The sequence below is a fragment of the Calonectris borealis genome, chromosome 3 (genome assembly GCF_964195595.1).
Source record: "Calonectris borealis chromosome 3, bCalBor7.hap1.2, whole genome shotgun sequence".
NCBI lineage: Eukaryota > Metazoa > Chordata > Aves > Procellariiformes > Procellariidae > Calonectris > Calonectris borealis.
Window position 1 is genome coordinate 30,496,855 of NC_134314.1, and position 22,447 is coordinate 30,519,301.

Genomic DNA, 22,447 nt, shown 5'->3' on the forward strand with positions numbered 1-22,447 from the left:
ATATTAAAGCATCACATAAAAATTATTATGTGAAAGTTACTGTCAGAGCCCCATTCTGCAGCTTTATCAGATAAGGTGAATGCCAGATAATCAAACCTGAATACTGTGCACAGATTGTACTAAATTCTCCCACTGCTTTGCAATGCTCCGGCAAGGGAAATGGATCATAAACTATGTCTAACCAGACAGTTACAGAGGGATTACTGTTGCTTTGGTCTATGGAAGCACAGCAGCTGTAACATACAGCAAACTACTTTCAGATCATTCCAAATTAAGGGCTTGATTCTGTATTTTGTAACACCTGTTTTACACTGTTTCTTCACTCAGTGCCATTGAATTCAGTGGATGAGTAATTGCGACTGAAAGAATGTAATTTTACACCTTTTAGCAATCATTTATTAAAATGTTTAAAACATTTTTATCTACATATGGTAATACCTGAGAATATTCTGAGACTAAATGGGCAGTTTCATAGCATCATATGATTGTGATATCACACTATCTCTTTTTCATAAGAAAACTATCTTTTCTTGTATATGCACAGCATATTTTATACCTATGTATTTAAAATATGTGCCCCCACAGAAAAGTTCATCCAGGTATGGGCTAGTAGTCTAACTGAGAGACTGTATAAAGATTTCCGTCTCATCTTACAACACTAACACACTATGATCCTGAACATATCACTCAATTATCTGTTTCCATTTCCCCATTGGTAACATGGGGATACCAATGTCCACATATGTATTTGCATACTTTCCACTTAATTTTTTATCTTTGCTTTATTTAGAAGATTGTTCTGGTACAGAATCTTCCTTTGCTTCTGAAACTTCCCTGTTTGAATACTTGCAAAGTTTAATTATAGAGAACTGCTTATGTTGAAAAGGAATATGAAGGTATAATGACATTTCACATTCTCAATACTAAAATACTATTAAGTCTAGAAATATAAATTATTGGAGCAATTATAGCAGCAGAAATAACACTATTACTGCAATCGACTGTGGCTGTAGGTATTTGAAAACAATCTTTAATTTTCCTTTGAGTGTACCAATCTTATCTCTCTGCAGAGGAACAAGCTATTTTAAACAATTAATGATACTAAAGCTAGCGTGAAATTAATTATTCTGAAACATGTCTTGAGATTTCAGAAATAACACTTTTTTTTTTCAATTTCTGATTTAAAATATCTTTTTCCTATGTGTAATTTTGTTTCTATTCCCCTGTTGTTGATTTTTAAGTCTTAGAAAACAGCTATCATAAACAGTTTTTAAAAACCAATGTTTTAAAAAGATAACGCTAACTGTTTAACTGATATTGCTGTTTACCAGTTTCTTAACAGTGACAACTCTGAAGTATGCCCATCACATTCTTTAATGAAGAAATAAGATATGATTTAAAAATAAGTAATAAACAAAGCTGTCACAGAACTGAATGGGAGTTTTTTCACTGTGTGGAGACAGCAGTTATTCAAAGTTTACCTTTCCTCCTGACTGTTCAACTCTGCCTTCCTACATGCTAGATGAATCCACTAAACTTTGCAAAGGACAGTTTACAGAGAGTCATAGAGTCATAGAATCATTAAGGTTGGAAAAGACCTCTAAGATCATCGAGTCCAACCGTCAATCCAACACCACCATGCCCACTAAACCATGACCCTAAGCGCCTTGTCTACATGTCTTTTAAATACTTCCAGGGACGGTGACTCCACCACTTCCCTGGGCAGCCTGTTCCAAGGCCTGACCACTCTTTCAGTAAAGAAATTTCTCCTAATGTTCAATCTAAACCCCCCTTGGAACCACTTGAGGCCATTTCCTCTCATCCTATCGCTAGTTATTTGGGAGAAGAGACCAACACCCACCTCGCTACAGCCTCCTTTCAGGTAGTTGTAGAGCGCAATGAGGTTTCCCCTCAGCCTCCTCTTCTCCAGACTAAACAGTCCCAGTTCCCTCAGCTGCTCCTCATAAGACTTGTGCTCCAGGCCCTTCACCAGCTTCGTTGCCCTTCTCTGGACACGCTCCAGCACCTCCATGTCCTTCTTGTAGTGAGGGGCCCAAAACTGAACACAGTATTCGAGATGCGGCCTCACCAGTGCCGAGTACAGGGGCACGATCACCTCCCTGCTCCTGCTGGCCACACTATTTCTGATAGAGGCCAGGATGCCGTTGGCCTTCTTGGCCACCTGGGCACACTGCCAGCTCACGTTCAGCTGGCTGTCAAACAGCACCCCTAGGTCCTTTTCCTCTGGGCAGCTTTCCAGCCACTCTTCCCCAAGCCTGTAGCATTGCATGGGGTTGTTGTGACGCAAGTGCAGGACCCGGCACTTGGTCTTGTTAAACCTCATACAATTGGCCTCGGCCCATCGATCCAGCCTGTCCAGATCCCTCTGTAGAACCTTCCTACCCTCCTCCCCTGTTAACCAGGACTGTTGGTAAATGATGGAGAGTGGCTTGGCAAGCTCCTCCGCCAGCTCCCTCAGTACCCTTGGGTGGATCCCATCCGGCCCTATAGACTTGTGAGCATCCAGGTGGCATAGCAGGTCGTTAACTGCTTCCTCTTGGATGATGAGGGGTTTATCCTGCTCACTGTCCCTGTCTTCCAGCTCAGGGGGCTGAGTAGCTTGAGGATAACTGCTCTGACTATTAAAGACTGAGGCAAAGAAGGCGTTAAGTATCTCAGCCTTATCCTCGTCCTTGGTGGCAACGTTCCCCCCGCATCCAATAAAGGATAAATTTCTTTCTGTGCGTGAAACAGTTTGCAGTGCTTGAACTTGGATGAATTCAAGGTGTTTCAGCGCATGTATCTGTTATCTCGTTTTCTACCCACGTCTTCAGATCTTTACCCTCTAATTCATATCCAGGCAAATACTTTTTCTATCTTTGGCCTGTGGGTACATAATGTCAGAGAACTGTAGATGTGTATAAAGAAGGAGTGGCAGAGATGAGCTGTTATGGACTGACCACAACCCCCATTCCCCATCCCCCTGTGCCGCTCGGGGGGAGGAGACAGAGGAGCTGGGAGTGAAGTTGAGTCTGGGAGAAAAGAAAAGGAATATCCACTGCCTTCCCTTTGTCCACAGAGCCAGTCATCTCAACATGGAAGGTAATCACACTGGTCAGGCAGAGTTTCCCCTTGGTAAATCCATGCTGGTTGCTCCCAAAGACCTGCATGTCCTTCATTTGTTTCTATAATTGTGTCAGGAACTGAGTTGTGCCATTGGCCTGACCAGCTCATGGTTACCCAGATCTTCCTCCTCGGTCTTTTTGAAGATGAACATGACATCACATTTGTCTTTTTCCAGTCATCAGGGACCTCCTCTGATTGCTCTAGTCTTTTAGAGGTGATCGAGAGTGGCCTTGTGATAACATCAGTCAGTGGCACATGCTGTATGCATCCCATATGGGCCCATGATACTTTATGTGTCCGGTTTACTTAAGTAGTCCATAACTTTATCTTGCTCTACTGTTGGTAGTGTTTCTCCCCACCAACCACTGCCACTAGGCACAGAGATCTGGGAGGTCTGAGAACTTCTAATTAATGAAGAAATCTATTGGGTATTATAGCATTGCTTTCCCAGATGTCACAGATGTTCTTTTAAACATATCACTGCCTTGAGGGTAAGGCTGTAATCTGTTCTCCTGAAGTGCATTCCCAAGCTGTGGGAGCAACCAGGGAAATCAGTAGAGAGTGACTAGGAAGGAAATTCAAACTTCTGTTGATAGTGTGCTAAGTCTGTTATTACCGTAGGCAGTGAAAACGTACATAATTGGTGCTTATCAAGCCTTCCAGTCTAGAACTATTATGACTATGTTTATTGATGTTTCTATTCAAAATGGTGTATAATAGGCAGAATGCCAATCAGGTTCAGAACAGACTCAATACACCTCAATGAGTACATAAAGAGAAACAGTAACTTCTCTTAATAATTCATGAAAGACCCTATGGTTTCCTAACCAATCTTTAAGGAAGACACAAACAATTTTCTCACTTAAAGAAAGAGTAAAAGACTACCCCTAATAGTACCCATGATACAGAATGGCATTAAAGAACAAAAAGAAAAGTAGTCAAGACAGGGAGGTATTTCCCCTCTTCTTTTTGGAAAAGAAAGCTTCAACTTTTTGAAACTGAAAGGCAGAGAATAATTGTTGCACCTTGCCTTACATGTTGAGGGCACTCTGACTCTAAGAAATACCGAATAATAAAGATACAGAAAAAAAAAAAAATACGTGGAAAAAATGCATGGACACTTGAGAGCTGATTAGGAGATTGCAGTATAGGAAATTCTCAGAGGACACAATATTTTACCCTGAGGGCTTCAGAGATCATATCAAACTTCACTCATAAAGAAAGGAAGAGGAATCTAGCCTAGCCTGGAAATTAATAGTGTAGCATGAGCCAATTCCAGTAATACAGATCTCCCGTGTCAACAGTTTCTGGCACTGACAGCTAGAAGTTCCTGTTAGACAGAAACTGAAGCAGTCTAGGGTCTGAAGTCACTGCTCTCTACAACTTCCACAATATCGGAAGGTAGGAGAGCCAACAGCAGAATGAACTACTACAGTGAGAGAAGGAGCTTACCTAAAAAAAGACAATGTATTACTAGGCAGGTACTACAGATATCACAAGAGTCATTATCAGACTTGACTCCAAGAGTGATCAGAGCATTTGCCAGAAAAAGCTGAGTCTTAGCTGGAGCAGAAATCTCCCTTGAAGCAAACCGCAGGATGAAGGTCAGAAACAGACCTTTTCTGTTTCAGGGATGATGAAGGTTTTACAATAGAAGCCTGACTGCCTGGGTCAAAGCTGATGAGAAAGAAACTTCCTGGAGTGGTTTCCTACTGCTGGGATTGAAAAGCCCACATAAAGAGAACTTGGACAAACGGTTCTCCATTCCCTGACAAAAAGGAAAAATATAGCCTTTATAGACTGTACGTGGCTTATAGCCAACAGACTTTGATGGGGAAGCCAAGGAAAATTAAACTTGCCCAAAGCTACAAAAAAGTAAAAATTAGACAAAATGAGACACTAAGGTCAAAATGAACACAAAAACCGCAAAAGAGCAAAGAAAATGAAGTGAAATAAAAGGCTGAGGTAATCTCAAACAGAAAGGAGTGAACTGCAAAAAAGCTTCAAGGAAAACTAGAGAGGCAACTGAGAGTCGAGGATGTTTCTTTACCTTTGGGGAAGCTTCATGAACATATGCTTTCCGAGTACTAGTAGAGGTTATGTATCACCAGCTTGAGCACTTGCACATATCCTACATCTTTACCTCATGTAAATAACAAACGTGGACCATAACATTTTACCTATTAATCCTGCATTAAGAATAGAATAATCTATTGAACTGCAGCATCCTTAAAAGAAAGAAAGCCCATCTTGATATGACGATCCAACACATACATAGGCAAAATGTTTTAGCAGCAAATTACCCTTAAACCATTGTGTTTTATTGCTATTTTAACTTACCTACGGTAAACCTATTGTTCTTATTTATTTTATTTATTTTGCCTTTGGCTGCTGAAGAGCTATTTACCACCTCAAACTTCCTTCTCACATGCACATTATTATGTATATCCCTCGAACAAATTGCTACAGTACCATCTCCTAAATACACTCCATGGATTGAACTTATCTAAGCCTTCACTATAAATTGTTTGGGGGATCCCCAAAAACATTTCTCTTACCTTCTAGAAGACAGGTAATTTAAACATTGAAAATATAATTTTCTTATTTCTTACTAGTATAGAACATTTCTTGAAGATAGATTTCTATATGCATAAAATTTTATATGCAACTAATAGGATAAAATATTCCAGATGAATGGATAGTTTGAGTATGAATGTTTGAATTAAGGGAAAAGTTATATGGCTACAAATACTATTTGACATGCTCTTTTAATGCCATTATGAGGTATTTAGAAGTATACTTTTGGATGAGTATTTTGCAACCCTAAAAGCACCTACTCACAAGAACTTTTAAGATGAATTTCAACAGTACCGTCACTTCATTGGTTACTGTCCAATTTATTATAACGTGAAAGCAATCTAGAAATGCTGCATTACAATAACAGCATCAAAACCACGACTGTGCTTGAAATTATGGTATTCACCTTGTTATAAGATGACCTTCACTCACCAAAGAACAGAACAGAAATAACAAGATTAAAAGAATTATCACAGGGTGAAGCCTACCCAAAAATATGGCCCAAAAAAATGAAATCTGGACTACATATGTCCAGCTCTGACTACACAATTCTGCTGTGCACTGGAAAAACAAAAAAACCCGCAGGTTAACTTTGTTACAGTTGTGGGGTGACACCTACCCAAAGGTCACTGTTAGCATCTGAGGTAACAAGTACCTTCTCTGAATTTGATGATATTTGCTCCTTAACTCTGCCTACTCAAGGCAAACAGGAATGTAGATCATAACTTCAGGCCAGAATGCTGCTTGTGTTTGCTTAATTTATGAAAGTCCCAGGCACCAGCAAAACTCTGTAAGGGACCATACACATCCCTTAGATGTAATCCTCAAAATGCTGTAAGTAATTTTTATTTTTTGCATAGTTTAAATCTCTTCAGTTATATCCTATGCAATATGCCACTCCCAAAACAACAAACATCTTAAATAAAAATAAATAATAAGAAAAAAAATACCTGTTTTGTTGCATAATGATGCGGCAAACCACCAACAAATATGGATCCTGTTTCAAGCCAATATGAACTGGGCCAGAAATTGCTAGGCATACTTGTCTTTGCAGATATCCCCAAGATTGACATTTCTGCTTCACATGGTACCATGCCTTGCCTGCATAAATTTAGAAATAAACACATTTTATCACCATATGTAGTTTACATTACTGTCTATCTGACAAATTAATTAGGCTGTTACTAAACCAATGAGGAAAGAAAATTAAGTAAATAGCTGTTTTTATATTAAAGACTATAACCATAAAAGAAGCTGTTTAACAAGGTGTGAGTTGGCATGCGTTTGGGGTTTGAACTTCCATTAAAATGAAGCCATATTGTAAATCTGAGCAGTGTAATTGCTAAAAAAGCCAAAACACATAATAATGGCTGAACAAAGAAGTTAGGCAATTTTTAACAATAACAAGAAGGCTTTGTAATTTGAATTTCAAATATTTTAAATGTCCCTCTTTTTCATCACAAAAAAAGATAACCCAGAAAAGTAATTTAAAATAAACTGCATTTTAGAGAGTGCAGACCCACTATAATTTGTAATACTTATCTTCAAAAGCACTAGTCCTAAAACTGAAGGCAGTAATATTAGGCCCTGAAACTAATATACATACATTCCCTTTCCCCTCCCCCTGTCCACACATGCTCTTAACAGTGTCAGTCTTAACAGCATAAATTGTTAACAATAAACAGAAGGTGCAAAGTAAAGAATTTGGTTTTCTTCAATTTTTTTTTAACGATGCAAAGCTCATTTACATGCCGATAACCAATTGGCAGCAAGCACTCTATCTTCATGAAAGAAAGCACAGTGAAGAAATATCAGAACTAAACAAGAGTCTCTCACATAGAAATTTCTTTCAGCCTATCCTTCTCTCCACACATGAAACAAATCACAGTTCCATCAGCTGTATGTTTAAAAATATTCAAGTGCCTTTGTAATATAGATGCCACAAAAAATCTATGTAAAATTAGCATAAACCAAACAAAACTATAAAAGCAACAGTCTGTAATTTAGCTAGGATGCTATCGGTAAAGTATGAATACAGTTTATCTTTGATAATGCAAAATTACCTTCTGAAACTTATTAGTTACAAAAAGAGCATGGAAAGTTTTCTTCACTATCTTCTGTCAGATAATGATATATAAAGGATTTCTCACACACTATTTGATAAGGTCGTCTATCATTTTTTGATTGAGAGAATGGAGACTTAACATTAACAACATTTGAGAACAGTTCTCTGTTTTCTGTATAATTCTGCTTTTCTAAGGAAAAGTTCTAAGGAAAAATTATTGATTTTTAAATATCTAAAATTTCTTCTCTTTCTGATAAAAGGATATAATATTTATGAATAAAGGCATAATAATAGGATAGCAATCTTTCTGAAATATTTTAAATCAGACTTGTTTTAATGCAACAGAATTCTTAAGATTGGAGTGGAAGAGAGTCACGAGGGGAAACTGACAGGCATTTTTTTCTTTTTTTAAACTAATCAACAGATGTGCTAAATAAGGAAAGCTGCCCAAACAACTTCTTTTTTTTTTTTTTTTAAATTACTATTTCTTCTACTCATTTTGAGATGCTAATGCTGTAACCGGTTACGTGACCATGTATGTACTTCTATTACATAAGCACCCTATTTACAAATGTAGTTCTTTTCACGTTAGCTTTAGACATATTTGTTACCTTGTCCTTAGTAGCTTATGTGATGCATATGCAGAGGTGTTTCTGTGTGCATATATAATCATATTTTGAAATTAATTCCCATACTTTATGTCAGAAAACAAGTTAATGCAATTCAATAGTGTGAGCTGCCTTCACCCTAAGCTTGTTAGAACGTCAGCCATGCACCTTTGATTGTGCTTGATTGAATCTAGCAGGGTCTGGCCAAATTAGAATAACAACCTTAAACCATTATTGTTTAGCATTTGCTGATGATACAATCATGGGGTCATATATGCACTCTACGAAATTTCCATCAGGCTTTTAAAATACTTCTTCTACAATCAGCACATTGGGTGCTTTAAAGGTCAAGACAGAGCTTTTTGCATAATTATAAATGTAGAAATGCATACAGCAACTCTCAAGCACTTTTGCTCGGTAAGCTACCAGTAATTGTGCCTCAGTCCAACCCAGCAGTAATAGTTCACAGATTCCTCGTTTGTACTCACGTAAATGTAATGATTAAATACTGGTCTATTAATTATAACCTAAAGATGAGTTCTGTCTAAACAGCATTAAATCCATCGTCCAATTCCTCACAGATTGGAAGGATGGAAAGGTCAGATAATAATTTGATAACCGTTGGGATAACGGTACCTAAACATGACAATATCTGCATGAAATCCAAATCCTTTTACATAATGTCCTTACTTGCTGACATTTGTTAGTGATGATTAAATGACATGTTTGGCATTATCATAAACTGGTAAAAAGGTAATAAAACAAATGGGGGAAAAGGAGGAGGGAAAGAGGGATGTCCAGATAAAGTATTAAGTGTCAGTCATGCTGTGCAGCCTTGCTGGGAATAAAGATTCTTTAATCTGGTTTTCCTGATGAGAAAGGGAAATCTCTTGTTCTAGAAACAAGATTGAAACTTTCACCCATCTCTAGCAATTTCACTTGGAATGTGATCATGCAAAACAGCGATAAACAATTCACTAATTAACCTTGAACTATTTAGGATGCAAAGTTAGCATTCAGTCTATTAAACAAAACCAAAAGTAGGTTTGCAAACAGCTATATCGAATATGGGTTGTGAACTACAAGAATTAAAGGGAAGTTTTGTTATTTTATATTCTAAAAAACAATCCCAAAGTTCCCTGATTTTATTGAAGACAGATGATTGGTTAATCAAAGCTGAGAAACATATTTAATTTTCACTGTGTTTAATTATTATTTTACAGATGTCTTAGCTTCAAAAAATCAAAGCCAACTCCTGTTTCCCTCTGTTTTCACTCAGTATCTAGTAGACTTCATTTTATAGTTTCATACTCAAACTGCTCCTTGCAGTAGAATGTTTATTTTCACCAAATTGCAATAAAACAATAGACCTATTGTCACAGACAATTAAGAGTTACATTTTCTTAATGCACATTTAAAAGGTGTGATCAATTTTGACCCAGTACTGGTTTTAAAAACCGTAAGGCTTTGCAAGGGTGTTTGAGACAACTATAAGATTGGAACATTCCCGGACCTCTCTGCTCAGAGAGGTTGTGCAGGTTTCATCCTTGGAAGTTTTCAAAACCTGACTGAGTAAAGCCCTGAGCAACCTGGTCTGACCCCTTGGCTGGCCCTGCTTTGGGCAGGAGATTGGACTAGAGACCTCCTGAAGTCCCTTGTAGCCTGAATTATCCTACGATTCTTCAATCCTGCAACATTTTTCTTTAGCAAAAAAAAAAAAACAAAACAACTCTGTAGTGATAACATTTAAAGAAAAGGCAGAATCTCATATTACCCTCAGTAGATTTATTTAAATAGAAAATATACCCGTTACACTCAGAGTCATTAAATTTTCACTCTGCAGTAAGATGCATCATTTTAGACCACTCACATCTGTTGGTGCCAACTATGCCTTACTGAGATACCAGGTAACACACACTTTCATGTTGCAGATGAATTAATGAGTCAACAACATTTTTTTTCTCATTCCTTCTGACAGCAGAGTCATATTTCCTGGACCTCGAGCTGATTTCTTAGTCTGGTCTTAGAAAGTGATTTAACTAAATAAATGAGAACAATGAAGCTAATGACAAGGCATGATGTAAATTTCTCTAAGAATTTAGAGAAAGGGGAAAAAAAAAATCTTTGTTTCATATTCTAAGGAATGGATAAATATGGTACCCGTTTATTCTTTTCATGGAGGTTACACTTACATTACTAAACTAAAAAGGTCCATAACATGAGTTCAAGTCCTGACACATAATCATCCATATTTTTATGGTTGTCACAGTTCCTCTTACAGTTGCCACACAGGCTAGCTATTACTTCCAGTTCTGAAACTGAAAAAGTTCACTAGTTAATGCAATTCAGGAATCATTCCTAGTTTAAATGTTGCCAACCTATTTTGCAATAAGTATTTTTATAGGCATGATCTGGGACCTGCCAGGTGGCCTCAGGTCCAGAGAACAGTCTTCAGATTTCAGTTTTATTTACTACTATAGATTTAGCTAGAGAAAAAACCTCTGTAGAAAAATCTATGCCTCTGGCCATTTCTGCTTTGCAGTTTGGAGAGCTTCAAGCTTCCTGCTGCTCACATTGTAACAACCTTAAATGCTATTTACAGAAATTAAACTTAGAAAACAATATGCACTTATTTCAAGTTGATATAGATGCAAATAAAGTCTCATTTAGTGAAAAGCTTAGCCCAAATGAGAGTACTGTATTCAAGCATTCAGTCAGTGGCAAGTTTAAAGTCGGATCTAGACCTGCAACACTGACATTTTATTTCCAGTGAAACTGAAAGACTTCACTGAATGAGAAGATAGTAACGCAGTGGGAATTCATATTTACATCAACTCTGCAGGCAAACATTATTTCTGGTCTCTATACCCTGTCTCTGTGCTCCTTAATATCATTTCTGTGCTTGTGACATGGGGCCAAAGGAACCACAGAACATTGAACCCACTTTTAGTATCCATAAGCATCCTTTGATGTTCCTCAGAAAATAAGATAGAACAAAGTTTTAGGTATGTTGCCTGTTATTAGAGTCTTTCTTTACTGTTTTTATGTTTCTGTCCCTGCAAGAAGTTGTTTCAGAAGTTAAAGTAGAATATTTTCATTCTTAGAAGTGAGACTAATGAACTCTTTTAAGATCCAAAGTAAAAGAAAGTAGCAATGGGAGAAACATTTAGTTAAATAATCTGAGCAAGAATAGATCACTATACAGCACAGATTTATCTCTCCGATGATTCTAAATTTTAACTTCTGAATGTCTCCGTTGATGGCAGAGTTCTGAAAAGGTGTAGAATGTGATTTGTACCCAAGATGTGGCATGACTAACTAAGTAAGCTTTTATCTTAAAGAAGCTGTAAAACAACAGTTTGTATCAAACTAATTGGTAGTATTAAGTTGCTATTAACTGTTATTATGATCAATTTAGTATAATTAAATCCATTGCATGCAATTACATTGTTAGAAAAAAGCAGTTGCTTATTCTCTGTTGACTCATATGAAGTTTATGACAAATAGTCACTCTTTGTGGAATATAAAAAACATGCACAATATATTGAGCTTTGATTTCATGATGATTTTGCATTCCAATTAAGATTTTTTTACATTGCATTGATGCAAAATAAAATAATATTATTTAGCTGCACACAAATGCACTTAGTTTTAATCTTTTGTTTCATTAGAAGATTTGATCAGTGCAGGGTTTTTTGTATACTGAGACAGATACGCAAGAAGAAAGTCTACTTTCATTATTCTCAATTTCTGGAAACTAACTGCAAGACATGAAAATATTAATGCCAAGTTTCTCTGTCATAATTTCTAGGTTTTGTCCATTTCCACTATTCCTTCTTTCTCTGTGAAATATTAGTTCTTGTTGAATGAATAAAGCACTTGTAGAGACTTCAGAATAGTAAAGGGTATTCTGACATGTCAAACAAAGGGAGGGAGAACAAAGCAGCTTGAACATGGAAAAAACAACCAAGTCTCCCTGAGGCCAAAAGTCTCCCTTTGAAGGGAATCTGAATTGTCCCCCTTTTATTGAAGTGACTTCTCCAGAAAGACATAAAGGGAGACCCCTCTAGACTTTGTTTAGAGCACAAGATAACCAGATTTTTAAGAGGTAACTTTTTAAATAATGAAAATGTAGAAATAAGTGTGATAGATTAAATAAAAGGCTTGAAAGCAAAATTATTCTCTAACTTGAACAAATTCTTTACTATATACTGTTGGTCCCGAACAAAATCTCCTTCCTTCCGTGATCTTACAAGGCTCACCTTAAGTGCTTGCTTCCTACAGCAGGCAGATTATGCTTTTTTCCGCCCCCCCCCCCCCCCGGATTTTCCCAGTCTGCACTGTTGCTGCAGTCTCTCTGCAAGCTCCATCCTGTCCTTCAGGGAGACAAAGCTTACTTTCAGAAGAGGAGCTATCTCTCTGCTTCCAGATGACTCTGACTGAAAGGGAATCATGGGATAAAGTAGAAAGACAGCTTCCTTCTTACTAAGTACGAGTTACAGTGTACAGTATTCATACAGGTCTGTCTGAATAAACATACTGCTTGTCCCACTCTCTGCATATCCCTCTTTCTTCAGTGAGAAAAGGATGGCTTGCATCATCTTTCAAATACTCATACGGCCTCGTATCTGCCTCAGTACAATGATTTTCATAAACCTTATGCCTCCAGGCTTCTGGATGCAACGCACAGTGCCTAACAGCATTTTTCTCCCAGTACAGAACTGGCTAATTATTTTTGTTTCTCCATTCTCTGGGACATCTCTCAAATAGTAGAGCTTGAGTTTTGTGGTGAAAGGATACCTAGCAGGTAAAAAAATCTTTGAGGTGAGACTGGCTTACACCACTCAGATGTCTGCCACTGCTTGTTTATACAGTCAGGGTCACATGTCTGAGACAGGGTTAGCAGGGTCAGAAAGGAATTTTTACCCAGCTTTTATTTTCAGCTTCTCACTGAAGTACTGGCTGGGGTTTGCCAGCCAGAATTATTTGGATATATAAATTCCTCACCAATAATGTGGGTTTAGGAAGAGGTGACCACAGTAGAATGTATCTTAGGAAAATATTTAAGAAATAGAAGAGTTTGATTTAACTGAAGACCGTGGCTTTCTGAACAAAATATTGATCATTTATGACATAGAGGCGGTCAACCTAGTGGTTCCCTGGTGGTCAAATGAGTGGTCCCTTCTGGTCTGAAATGCTAAAATCAAGAAATTTTAGAAATTTTACCTTAGATAAAAATGGTAGTCTATGGTACCTTATTCTGTAGTGTTCAAATGATGTAACATGCTCATCCATAGAGAGGAAAAGAAGTTTTATAAAATATTCTCTAAATGCTATACTGCTTTTTCCCTAAGATCACTTTGTGATATCTCGTGTATGTATTCTTAATTAATATGTATATATTGTATAAAATATATTAACATCACATGTGAAAACATGAGAACTTAAAATCACTTTGTTCAGGAATTCAAAGGGCTCAGCACATTTAAGTGTATAAAAGAAACTACTGGATTGTGTGTATTATATTGTCATGGTTTAACCTGGCAGGCAGTCAAATACCACGCAGCCGCTCGCTCACTCCCCCCACCCCCAGCGGGACGGGGAGAGAATCGGAAGGGTAAGAGAGAGAAAAACTTGTGAGTTGAGATAAAGACAGTTTAATAGAACAGAAAAGGGAAAATAATATACAAAAATGAGTGACGCACAATGCAATTACTCACCGCCCGCGCTGACCGATAACCAAGTAGCGATCGCTACTTCCTGGATCACGCCTACCATTCATATACTGAACATGACGTCACATGGTATGGAATACCCCATTGGCCAGCTGGGCCAGCTGTCCCGGCTTTGCTCCCCCCCAGCACCTGTTTTGTTTTGTTTTGCTTTGTTTTTAAAACTGAATGTCCTTGACTAGCAGGGTACTGTCGTGGTTTAATCTGGCAGGCAGCCAAATACCACGCAGCCGCTCGTTCACTCCCCCCGCCCCCCCAGTGGGATGGGGAGAGAATCGGAAAGGTAGGAGTGAGAAAAACTCGTGGGTTGAGATAAAGACAGTTTAATAGAACAGAAGAGGGAAAATAATAATAATAATAATGATAGAATATACAAAATGAGTGATGCACAATGCAATTGCTCACCACCCGCGCTGACCAATAACCGAGTAGCGATCGGTACTTCCTGGATCACGCCTACCGTTCATATACTGAGCATGACGTCACATGGTATGGAATACCCCATCAGCCAGCTGGGCTGATTGTCCTGATTATGTTCCCTCCCATCTTGTGTACCTAGCTCAGTCAGTAGGCACGGCAGCTGTCCTTGGAGTAGGAGGGCACTTAGCAACAACTGAAAACATCAGTGTGTTATCAACATTCTCCTCATACTAAATCCAAAACACAGCACTAGGAAGAAATTTAACCCTATCCCAGCCAAAACCAGGACAGTATCCACCCCTTATTCCATACCATTTACGTTATGCTTAGGTCTCACATTTTTCGATACATTTCAATTAATCACCACTATCTTTTTTATATATATACATATATAATACATATACATACATATATATACATAAATATATACAAATGTCCATTGAGTTCATTTAGTCCACAACTTTGGGCTCCATCTGTCATAACAGTCTTTCAGGGCCAGAAGGATGGTGTGTGGTGTTGGGCTGTTGCATCCTGAAGCCAGTTCTCATTTCGGTACTGCTGCACTCGTTCAGTTCTATCATCGTTGCACTTCGCTCGGTTTCATTAGAGTTAGTTCATTCTTTGTTAATCTGGGTGATTTTCACTGCTATACCATTGATAGCAACCATAGAAATAATGATATACAATATCATATAACAACTGACATCATAAAATTCAGTTCATTGGCTATTTTCACCCAAAATCAAATCCCCTTGAGGTACACACCGGACTTGCCCATCCTTTCGCATCACCTACCAAGTGCATCCAGGTCCTTGAGCAAAAGCAATCCCATGGATGGGTTTTCCCTTGCCAGAGGCAGGAGTAACCCAGACTGTCTTCCCCAGCATATTTCTTACGTGCACGACATGGACTTTATCTCCATCTACAGTACGTAAAAGTCTTGATTGGGCAGGGCCAGCTCGATTAACAGACCACCTAGTGTTGACTAACCAGGTGGCTTTTGCTAAATGTGTATCCCAATGCTTGAATGTCCCACCACCCATTGCCCTCAGTGTTGTCTTTAGCAGCCCGTTGTATCGTTCGATTTTCCCGGAGGCTGGTGCATGGTAGGGGATGTGATATACCCACTCAATGCCATGCTCTTTGGCCCAGGTGTCTATGAGGGTGTTTCGGAAATGAGTCCCGTTGTCTGACTCAATTCTTTCTGGGGTGCCATGTCGCCACAGGACTTGCTTTTCAAGGCCCAGGATGGTGTTCCGGGCAGTGGCATGGGGCACAGGATATGTTTCTAGCCAGCCGGTGGTTGTTTCCACCATGGTGAGCACATAGCGCTTGCCATGGCGGGTTTGTGGGAGTGTGATATAATCAATCTGCCAGGCCTCCCCATATTTGTATTTCAACCATCGTCCTCCATACCAAAGAGGCCTTAATCGCTTGGCTTGTTTGATTGCAGCACATGTTTCACATTCATGGATAACCTGTGCAATAGCGTCCATGGTGAAGTCCACCCCTTGATCACGAGCCCATCTGTATGTTGCATCTCTTCCTTGATGGTCTGAGGCATCATGGGCCCACCGAGCTATAAATAATTCACCCTTATGTTGCCAGTCCAGATCCACCTGAGCCACTTGAATCTCAGCAGCCTGGTCCACCTGCTGGTTGTTTTGATGTTCTTCAGTGGCCCGACTCTTGGGTACGTGAGCATCTACGTGACGTACTTTTACAACCAGGTTCTCTACCCGGGCAGCAATATCTTGCCACAATGCGGCAGCCCAGATGGGTTCACCTCTGAGCTGCCAGTTGTTCTGCTTCCACTGCTGCAACCACCCCCACAGGGCATTTGCCACCATCCATGAGTCAGTACAGAGATAAAGTACTGGCCATTTTTCTCATTCAGCAATGTCCAAGGCCAGCTGGATGGCTTTCACCTCTGCAAACTGACTCGATTCACCTTCTCCTTCAGCAGCTTCTGCAACTTGGCGTATAGGACTCCATACAACAGCTTTCCACCTCCGATGCTTTCCCACAAGGCAACAGGACCCATCAGTGAACAGGGCATATTGCTTCTCATTTTCTGGTAGTTTATTATACAGTAGGGCCTCTTCAGCACGTGTCACCTCCTCCTCTGGGGATATTCCGAAATCTTTGCCTTCTGGCCAGTTCGTGATCACCTCCAAGATTCCTGGGCGACTGGGGTTTCCTATTTGGGCCCGTTGTGTGATCAGTGCGACCCACTTACTCCACGTAGCATCGGTTGCATGATGTGTAGAGGGGACCCTCCCTTTGAACATCCAGCCCAGCACCGGCAGCCGGGGTGCCAGGAGGAGCTGTGCTTCAGTACCAACCACTTCTGAAGCAGCTCGAATCCCTTCATATGCTGCCAATATCTCCTTCTCAGTTGGAGTGTAGCGGGCCTCGGATCCTCTGTATCCCCGACTCCAGAACCCTAAGGGTCGACCTCGAGTCTCCCCTGGTGCTTTCTGCCAGAGGCTCCAAGTAGGACCATTCTCCCCGGTGGCAGTGTAGAGCACATTCTTCACATCTTGTCCTGCCCGGACTGGCCCAAGGGCTACTGCCTGAACTATCTCCTGTTTAATTTGTTCAAAGGCTTGTTGTTGCTCAGGGCCCCATTTGAAATCGTTCTTCTTCTGAGTCACGTGATAGAGAGGGCTTACAATCAGGCTATAATCTGGAATATGCATTCTCCAAAAGCCCACAATGCCTAAGAAAGCTTGTGTTTCCTTTTTGCTAGTTGGTGGGGACATGGCTGTTATTTTGTTGATCACATCCATTGGGATCTGATGACGTCCATCTTGCCATTTTATTCCTAAAAACTGGATCTCCTGTGCAGGTCCCTTGACCTTACTTTGTTTTATGGCCTTCAGAAGGATTTGAATTATTCTCTCCCCTTTCTCAAAAACTTCTTCTGCTGTGTTGCCCCATACAATGATGTCATCAATGTATTGCAGGTGTTCTGGAGCCTCATCCTGTTCCAGTGCGGTGTGGATTAGTCCATGGCAAATGGTAGGGCTGTGTTTCCACCCCAGGTGTACTGGACGCCCCTCCAAGTGAAAGCAAACGGTGGCCTGCACTCTGCCGCCAAAGGGATGGAGAAGGCGGCATTAGCAATGTCAATTGTGACGTACCACTTGGCTGCCTTCGACTTGAGTTCGTATTGAAGCTCTAGCATGTCCGGCACGGCAGCACTCAGTGGCGGCGTGACTTCGTTAGCAACAACTGAAAACATCAGTGTGTTATCAACATTCTTCTCATACTAAATCCAAAACACAGCACTAGGAAGAAATTTAATTCTATCCTAGCCGAAATCAGGACATATATATATTAAGTCTGCTTTCCAAATAACAAAAAACATTCAGAAATAGGATATTGTTGTACTCTATTAGTTTTTATAAGGAAAAAAATATTTCAAATGTATAAAAGATGTCAGTCAATATTGTAACTACTTCGCTTTAAAAAATATCAATTTGGGCTATTCTGAGAATTAAATTATGAACAGTCTGGGAAATTAATAATGTGAAGAATGGTGTTGAGTTACTGTATGGATCACATGGGATAGAACAGGATTTAAGTATGCTTAAACAGACAACCAGCTAAGGACATGTTCTGAGGAAAGGCCTCCGGCAAATACATAAATTGTTGTGACAGTATCTCTAAAAGATATGGAATTTAGTGATATGCAGCAGTCAGTAAGAGAGGGCATGTTGTTTCTTTGCTTTTTCTGCTGAAGACAGAAAAGGCAGGCAATTGTAAGTAAGGAAAAAATTAATAGCTTGCGAATCTAGAAATAAAAATATAGTTTTGTTTTTCACGATAATGGCACTTCAAAGAATAGATAATAGTTTTGATAAAGTAGTTCTACTGAAGTTTAAGATGTTGTCTTTTCAGAAAAAAAAAATTAAACTAACTGGTACTTTGAAAATACCTAAGATTAATAGAAGATAACTGCATTGATACACTGTACATGAAACTAATTTCTGGTATTTGTACACAAAAATAACCTTCAGCTACAGAAACTAATGCTTACTCACAAAGCAAACTGGGTAAATATAATTTCATTGATTACTTACTGTTTTCCTTAATATTTCTTCAGCAGCAGATACCATCAAATGCATTTTCGGTATTCAACTTATATATAGACCAGTTTGCTTATCTAAGTTTATTATTGTTTAACTGTTCTGATGTTTTCTAGTGAGATGCTGTATTTGTATTTACATTGCTATTCCTCTCTAGCATCTACAAAGTCATTATTTCCATAGTGCTCTAAATCATTACACAGGGAGGATTAGGTTCTTGGACAAAAAAATAATATAATCTGAAAACCATTATTGATTGAACATTTATTCTTAAGAAGCACCACCATTTATTTTGAACACTTGACCTCCAAATAGAAAGATACATTAAGGTACATTTAAATTATCAAGTATTTATGAGATAAAGTAATGAATAAAATTAGTCACAGGAGGGAATGTTATTAGCCCAGCTCCGCTTCTACTTATCTGTGAAAGGATTAAAATCAAATTAATTCTCTCTAAATGTACTGTGCAGGTTAGTAGAATGAACTGGAAAACACATAAAGATATATTCTGACTAGCAAGATTTCAAAACTTTTCCTCTATTTAGTGTTTTTTGATACATATTTTGTTTTAATCTCACAGTTCATAAATCAGAATCTCCTTTGATTCTCTTGCTTCAATGCAGCATTGCCATTTCTGTGGCACTGTCATGATCTGCTAGTGGGCAATAATAGTGTCACTGTGTAACAGAAATCTTCAGCACCTAGAAATTAGTTTTCCACTTTTTGACCTATTGCCGATAGACACTCTTTGTTGTTGCAAAGTCAGTATCTTTTTCCTTTCAGATGTATTCCAGAATACTCTTTTTGGGGGATATTTTCAATTCTTCCTGTTCATCTCTGTGATAGTCACCATAAGTATTTTAGGTTAAATTTCTTTATCTCTGTCCAAAAAACTCAAACCAAAACAAAAAAAAAACCCTTCTAATTTTCTTGATACTTCATGATCATCTCATTCCTATTTTCCACCTTACAAATCCAGGTCTTGACATTAGTATCATTATTTCAAAAGTTTTCATAATTTTTGTTACATTTTAAATAAAAATGCCTCTACATCTAAACTATATTCTCAAATCAGTTTGCTTTCATTGAATTAGCCTCTCTGCAATGGATACTGGACAGCAAGTAGCAGATATAACCTGATTAGGAATCAAGATACAGTGGAATTTAGGAAACAAGAAATGTCTTTTTATTACCAGTGTTAATAAATCATAAATTAATTAGATTAAATATAATAAACTGGACTTTTCCCAAGTAAGACCATAGAGCTGGGAAAAGTTTCAGACTCTACAAAAATTAGAAATTATGAGATAAGTCATCACTTGTGTTGTATTTCATACACCCCTAGTTTTTACATCCCTAGCACTTTAGGAGGGACTGAAAAAAAGACCAACACAGCTGTGGCTAGGAAAGTATGTTTGTAAGGACCCTATCAGTGGCCAATTTAGAGGTCCAACAACTTCCTAAATCATTTGTATTGGTAATAAATATAAATCAGGCTTACAGCTGGGTATGTCCAAGAACATCAAAAAAATCTTGCAGCTGATGCAAGTCCATTGATAGCTTCCTTGGGAAAGGCCCAGAAAATGAGAAGAGCAGGAAGCTATCTTATACCAAGAATACACTTCTTACAGTGTTATATAAATACAGAATACTCTTCTACTCTAATTAAGCAGCAGCTATTGTTATTAATATCTTGGGGCTTACCCCATTTTTTGAGGAGATGGCCCATTAAGCATGTTTTCATTAAGTAGCGTATATGGCATTTACACATTAAACATTAAACAACAGATGGATGACCTCTTCACCTATATGCTGTTATGTTAAAAATCAAGGCCAATATTGGCACCTTTGTGATAAAATAGAAATAGGAATTTACAATGAAAGTGAAATAAAAAAACAAAACAGAGAATCATCTGTGTTTTTTTCTAACCGCTTTATCTATCATCTGCTTATTTTCCTGCCTGAAAGCCCTAGGGAAAATATGAGCTTTGTAGCATATTCTGAATGATAATAAATACAGCATATTTTGCACCATATGGATTATCTCAGGCCTTCATAAAAAGCTACCAAAACCAAGCGATATACAAGCTCCAGAGTGAGCATATGTTGCATTATGGCGTGATTAGAAAGATCTTTTTCTGACTAGAGGAATCAGAAAACATCTACATCTCAAACCCAAGACAATCAATCACCAGAAGTCCTGTAGTTAACTAGTGCAAACCTCAAATTACAAAAATTATGAGCTAAAGTAGAAGAATAATGCATTCTTTAAAAAAACAAATTGCCACATTTTGCAGTTGGTTTCTAGACTGATGGAGCATCTACACCAGTTTTCTAATCTTAATGGTCATGGTCGATTTTAAAAAAAAAATTTAAAGTGGGTAGAAAGTTGTATTAGTGACATTTATTGCATAATCAATTTATAAGCTGATAGACTTGCTAAAGCAATTGACAATTGTGATCTGAGATTAAAAGTAAAATAAAAAATGTTTTTTACTTAATCAATGAAATTAAGACACTATTATTATCAGTACTGAAATAATTGTTGAAATGGAGCATAATGGACCACGAAAAGGACAAATTTCTAATACTGCTGCTGCAGTTTGGCCTGTTTCTGCAAGACATGTTACTTTATCAACTTGTTTTGATGACAAAGATTGAAGAAGATAAATCTTAAAGCAGTTAATGAAGGCAGTTTTATAAGGGCTGGAATGAGAAGATTGTGGTAGAGCATCCCTGCATTGCCAGTAGGGTAACTGCATCTTCACAACAAAACCCAACATGTAAACTTCCCAATACTTGAATCCCTTTAACATTTCCTTCCCTTCATAATACCCTGCAGAAGTCTAATCCCTGTGGGATATTGCCCATATCCGATTTTCACTGTAGCTCTTTTACTTCCCTGGTAACATTCTTAAGAAAACCAAAACCTTACAATCAGGTATGTGAGTGAAACAGCTGCAATGATTTTCATTAATAGCTAGGCTTAGTAAACAACTGTGCTAGCTTATACATAAAGCAGAACTCTCAGGCTCTGCTCTGAGGCAAACCTTGGCAACGTGTTGGTTTTAGCAGCCAATGCCAAAAATAAAGACTAATCTGATGCAAAAAGTTATATCCTATCCAGAATTATCAAGCTATCCAAGATCTTGATGCAAATCTAGTCCTCTTATTATATCCAATTTTATTCAATTGTTATAATTGTTGTAGACACAATATTCTTCTGTCATGAAAAATGTGTTTCAGCAATGCTGCTATTTTACTTTCAGCATAAATATTCTGGTGAATTATGAGAACAGGATATAGTGTAGTGTTTAACAGTAATATGCACTTGTATTTGCAAACATTGAAAGTTGTGACATTTCTTTTATTCACACCAGGAATGATTTCTGTGGGATAAAGGAAGCAATAAATTGTTCCTCTGTAAGCAGAAAAGGAAGATATTATCACTGTCTAATTTTCATTGTATTTCAACTTGTATTACACAAGACTCACTACTTTTAAGTCTGTTTCTTTCATTTAATATGATATTGTAGAAGCAGTATATTCTTTGCAGATGGCTTATCTTCAGTAGCTCAAATGCATTGCTTTTAGTGAATTTGAAAGACAAAAATCTTTCCATCACAGGGCCACATCAAAAGGGCTCCAAACAATTAGGAATACTTTAAGTAATGAGAATGAGCAGTTTCTTGCAACAAAGTAGAACAAAACCATATTTTTTTTATTACCCATGATATCTGTTCATAACACTTAACATATGCAGAACAAAGAAAATCCCACATTGTGCATATCCACTAGGCTATAGTATTCAGTGTCTCCTACA

At 38.2% G+C, this 22,447-nt stretch overlaps 1 protein-coding gene across 1 annotated transcript in view; it reads right to left on the reverse strand.

The window, feature by feature from the left end:
• Positions 1 to 22,447, reverse strand: part of EYS (eyes shut homolog) — a 958,850-nt gene that overhangs the window by 303,449 nt on the left and 632,954 nt on the right. The window contains exon 34 of the mRNA XM_075145270.1: positions 6,654 to 6,804. Within this exon, the coding sequence (XP_075001371.1) occupies positions 6,654 to 6,804 (151 nt within the window). The remainder of the gene's footprint in view (positions 1 to 6,653; positions 6,805 to 22,447) is intronic.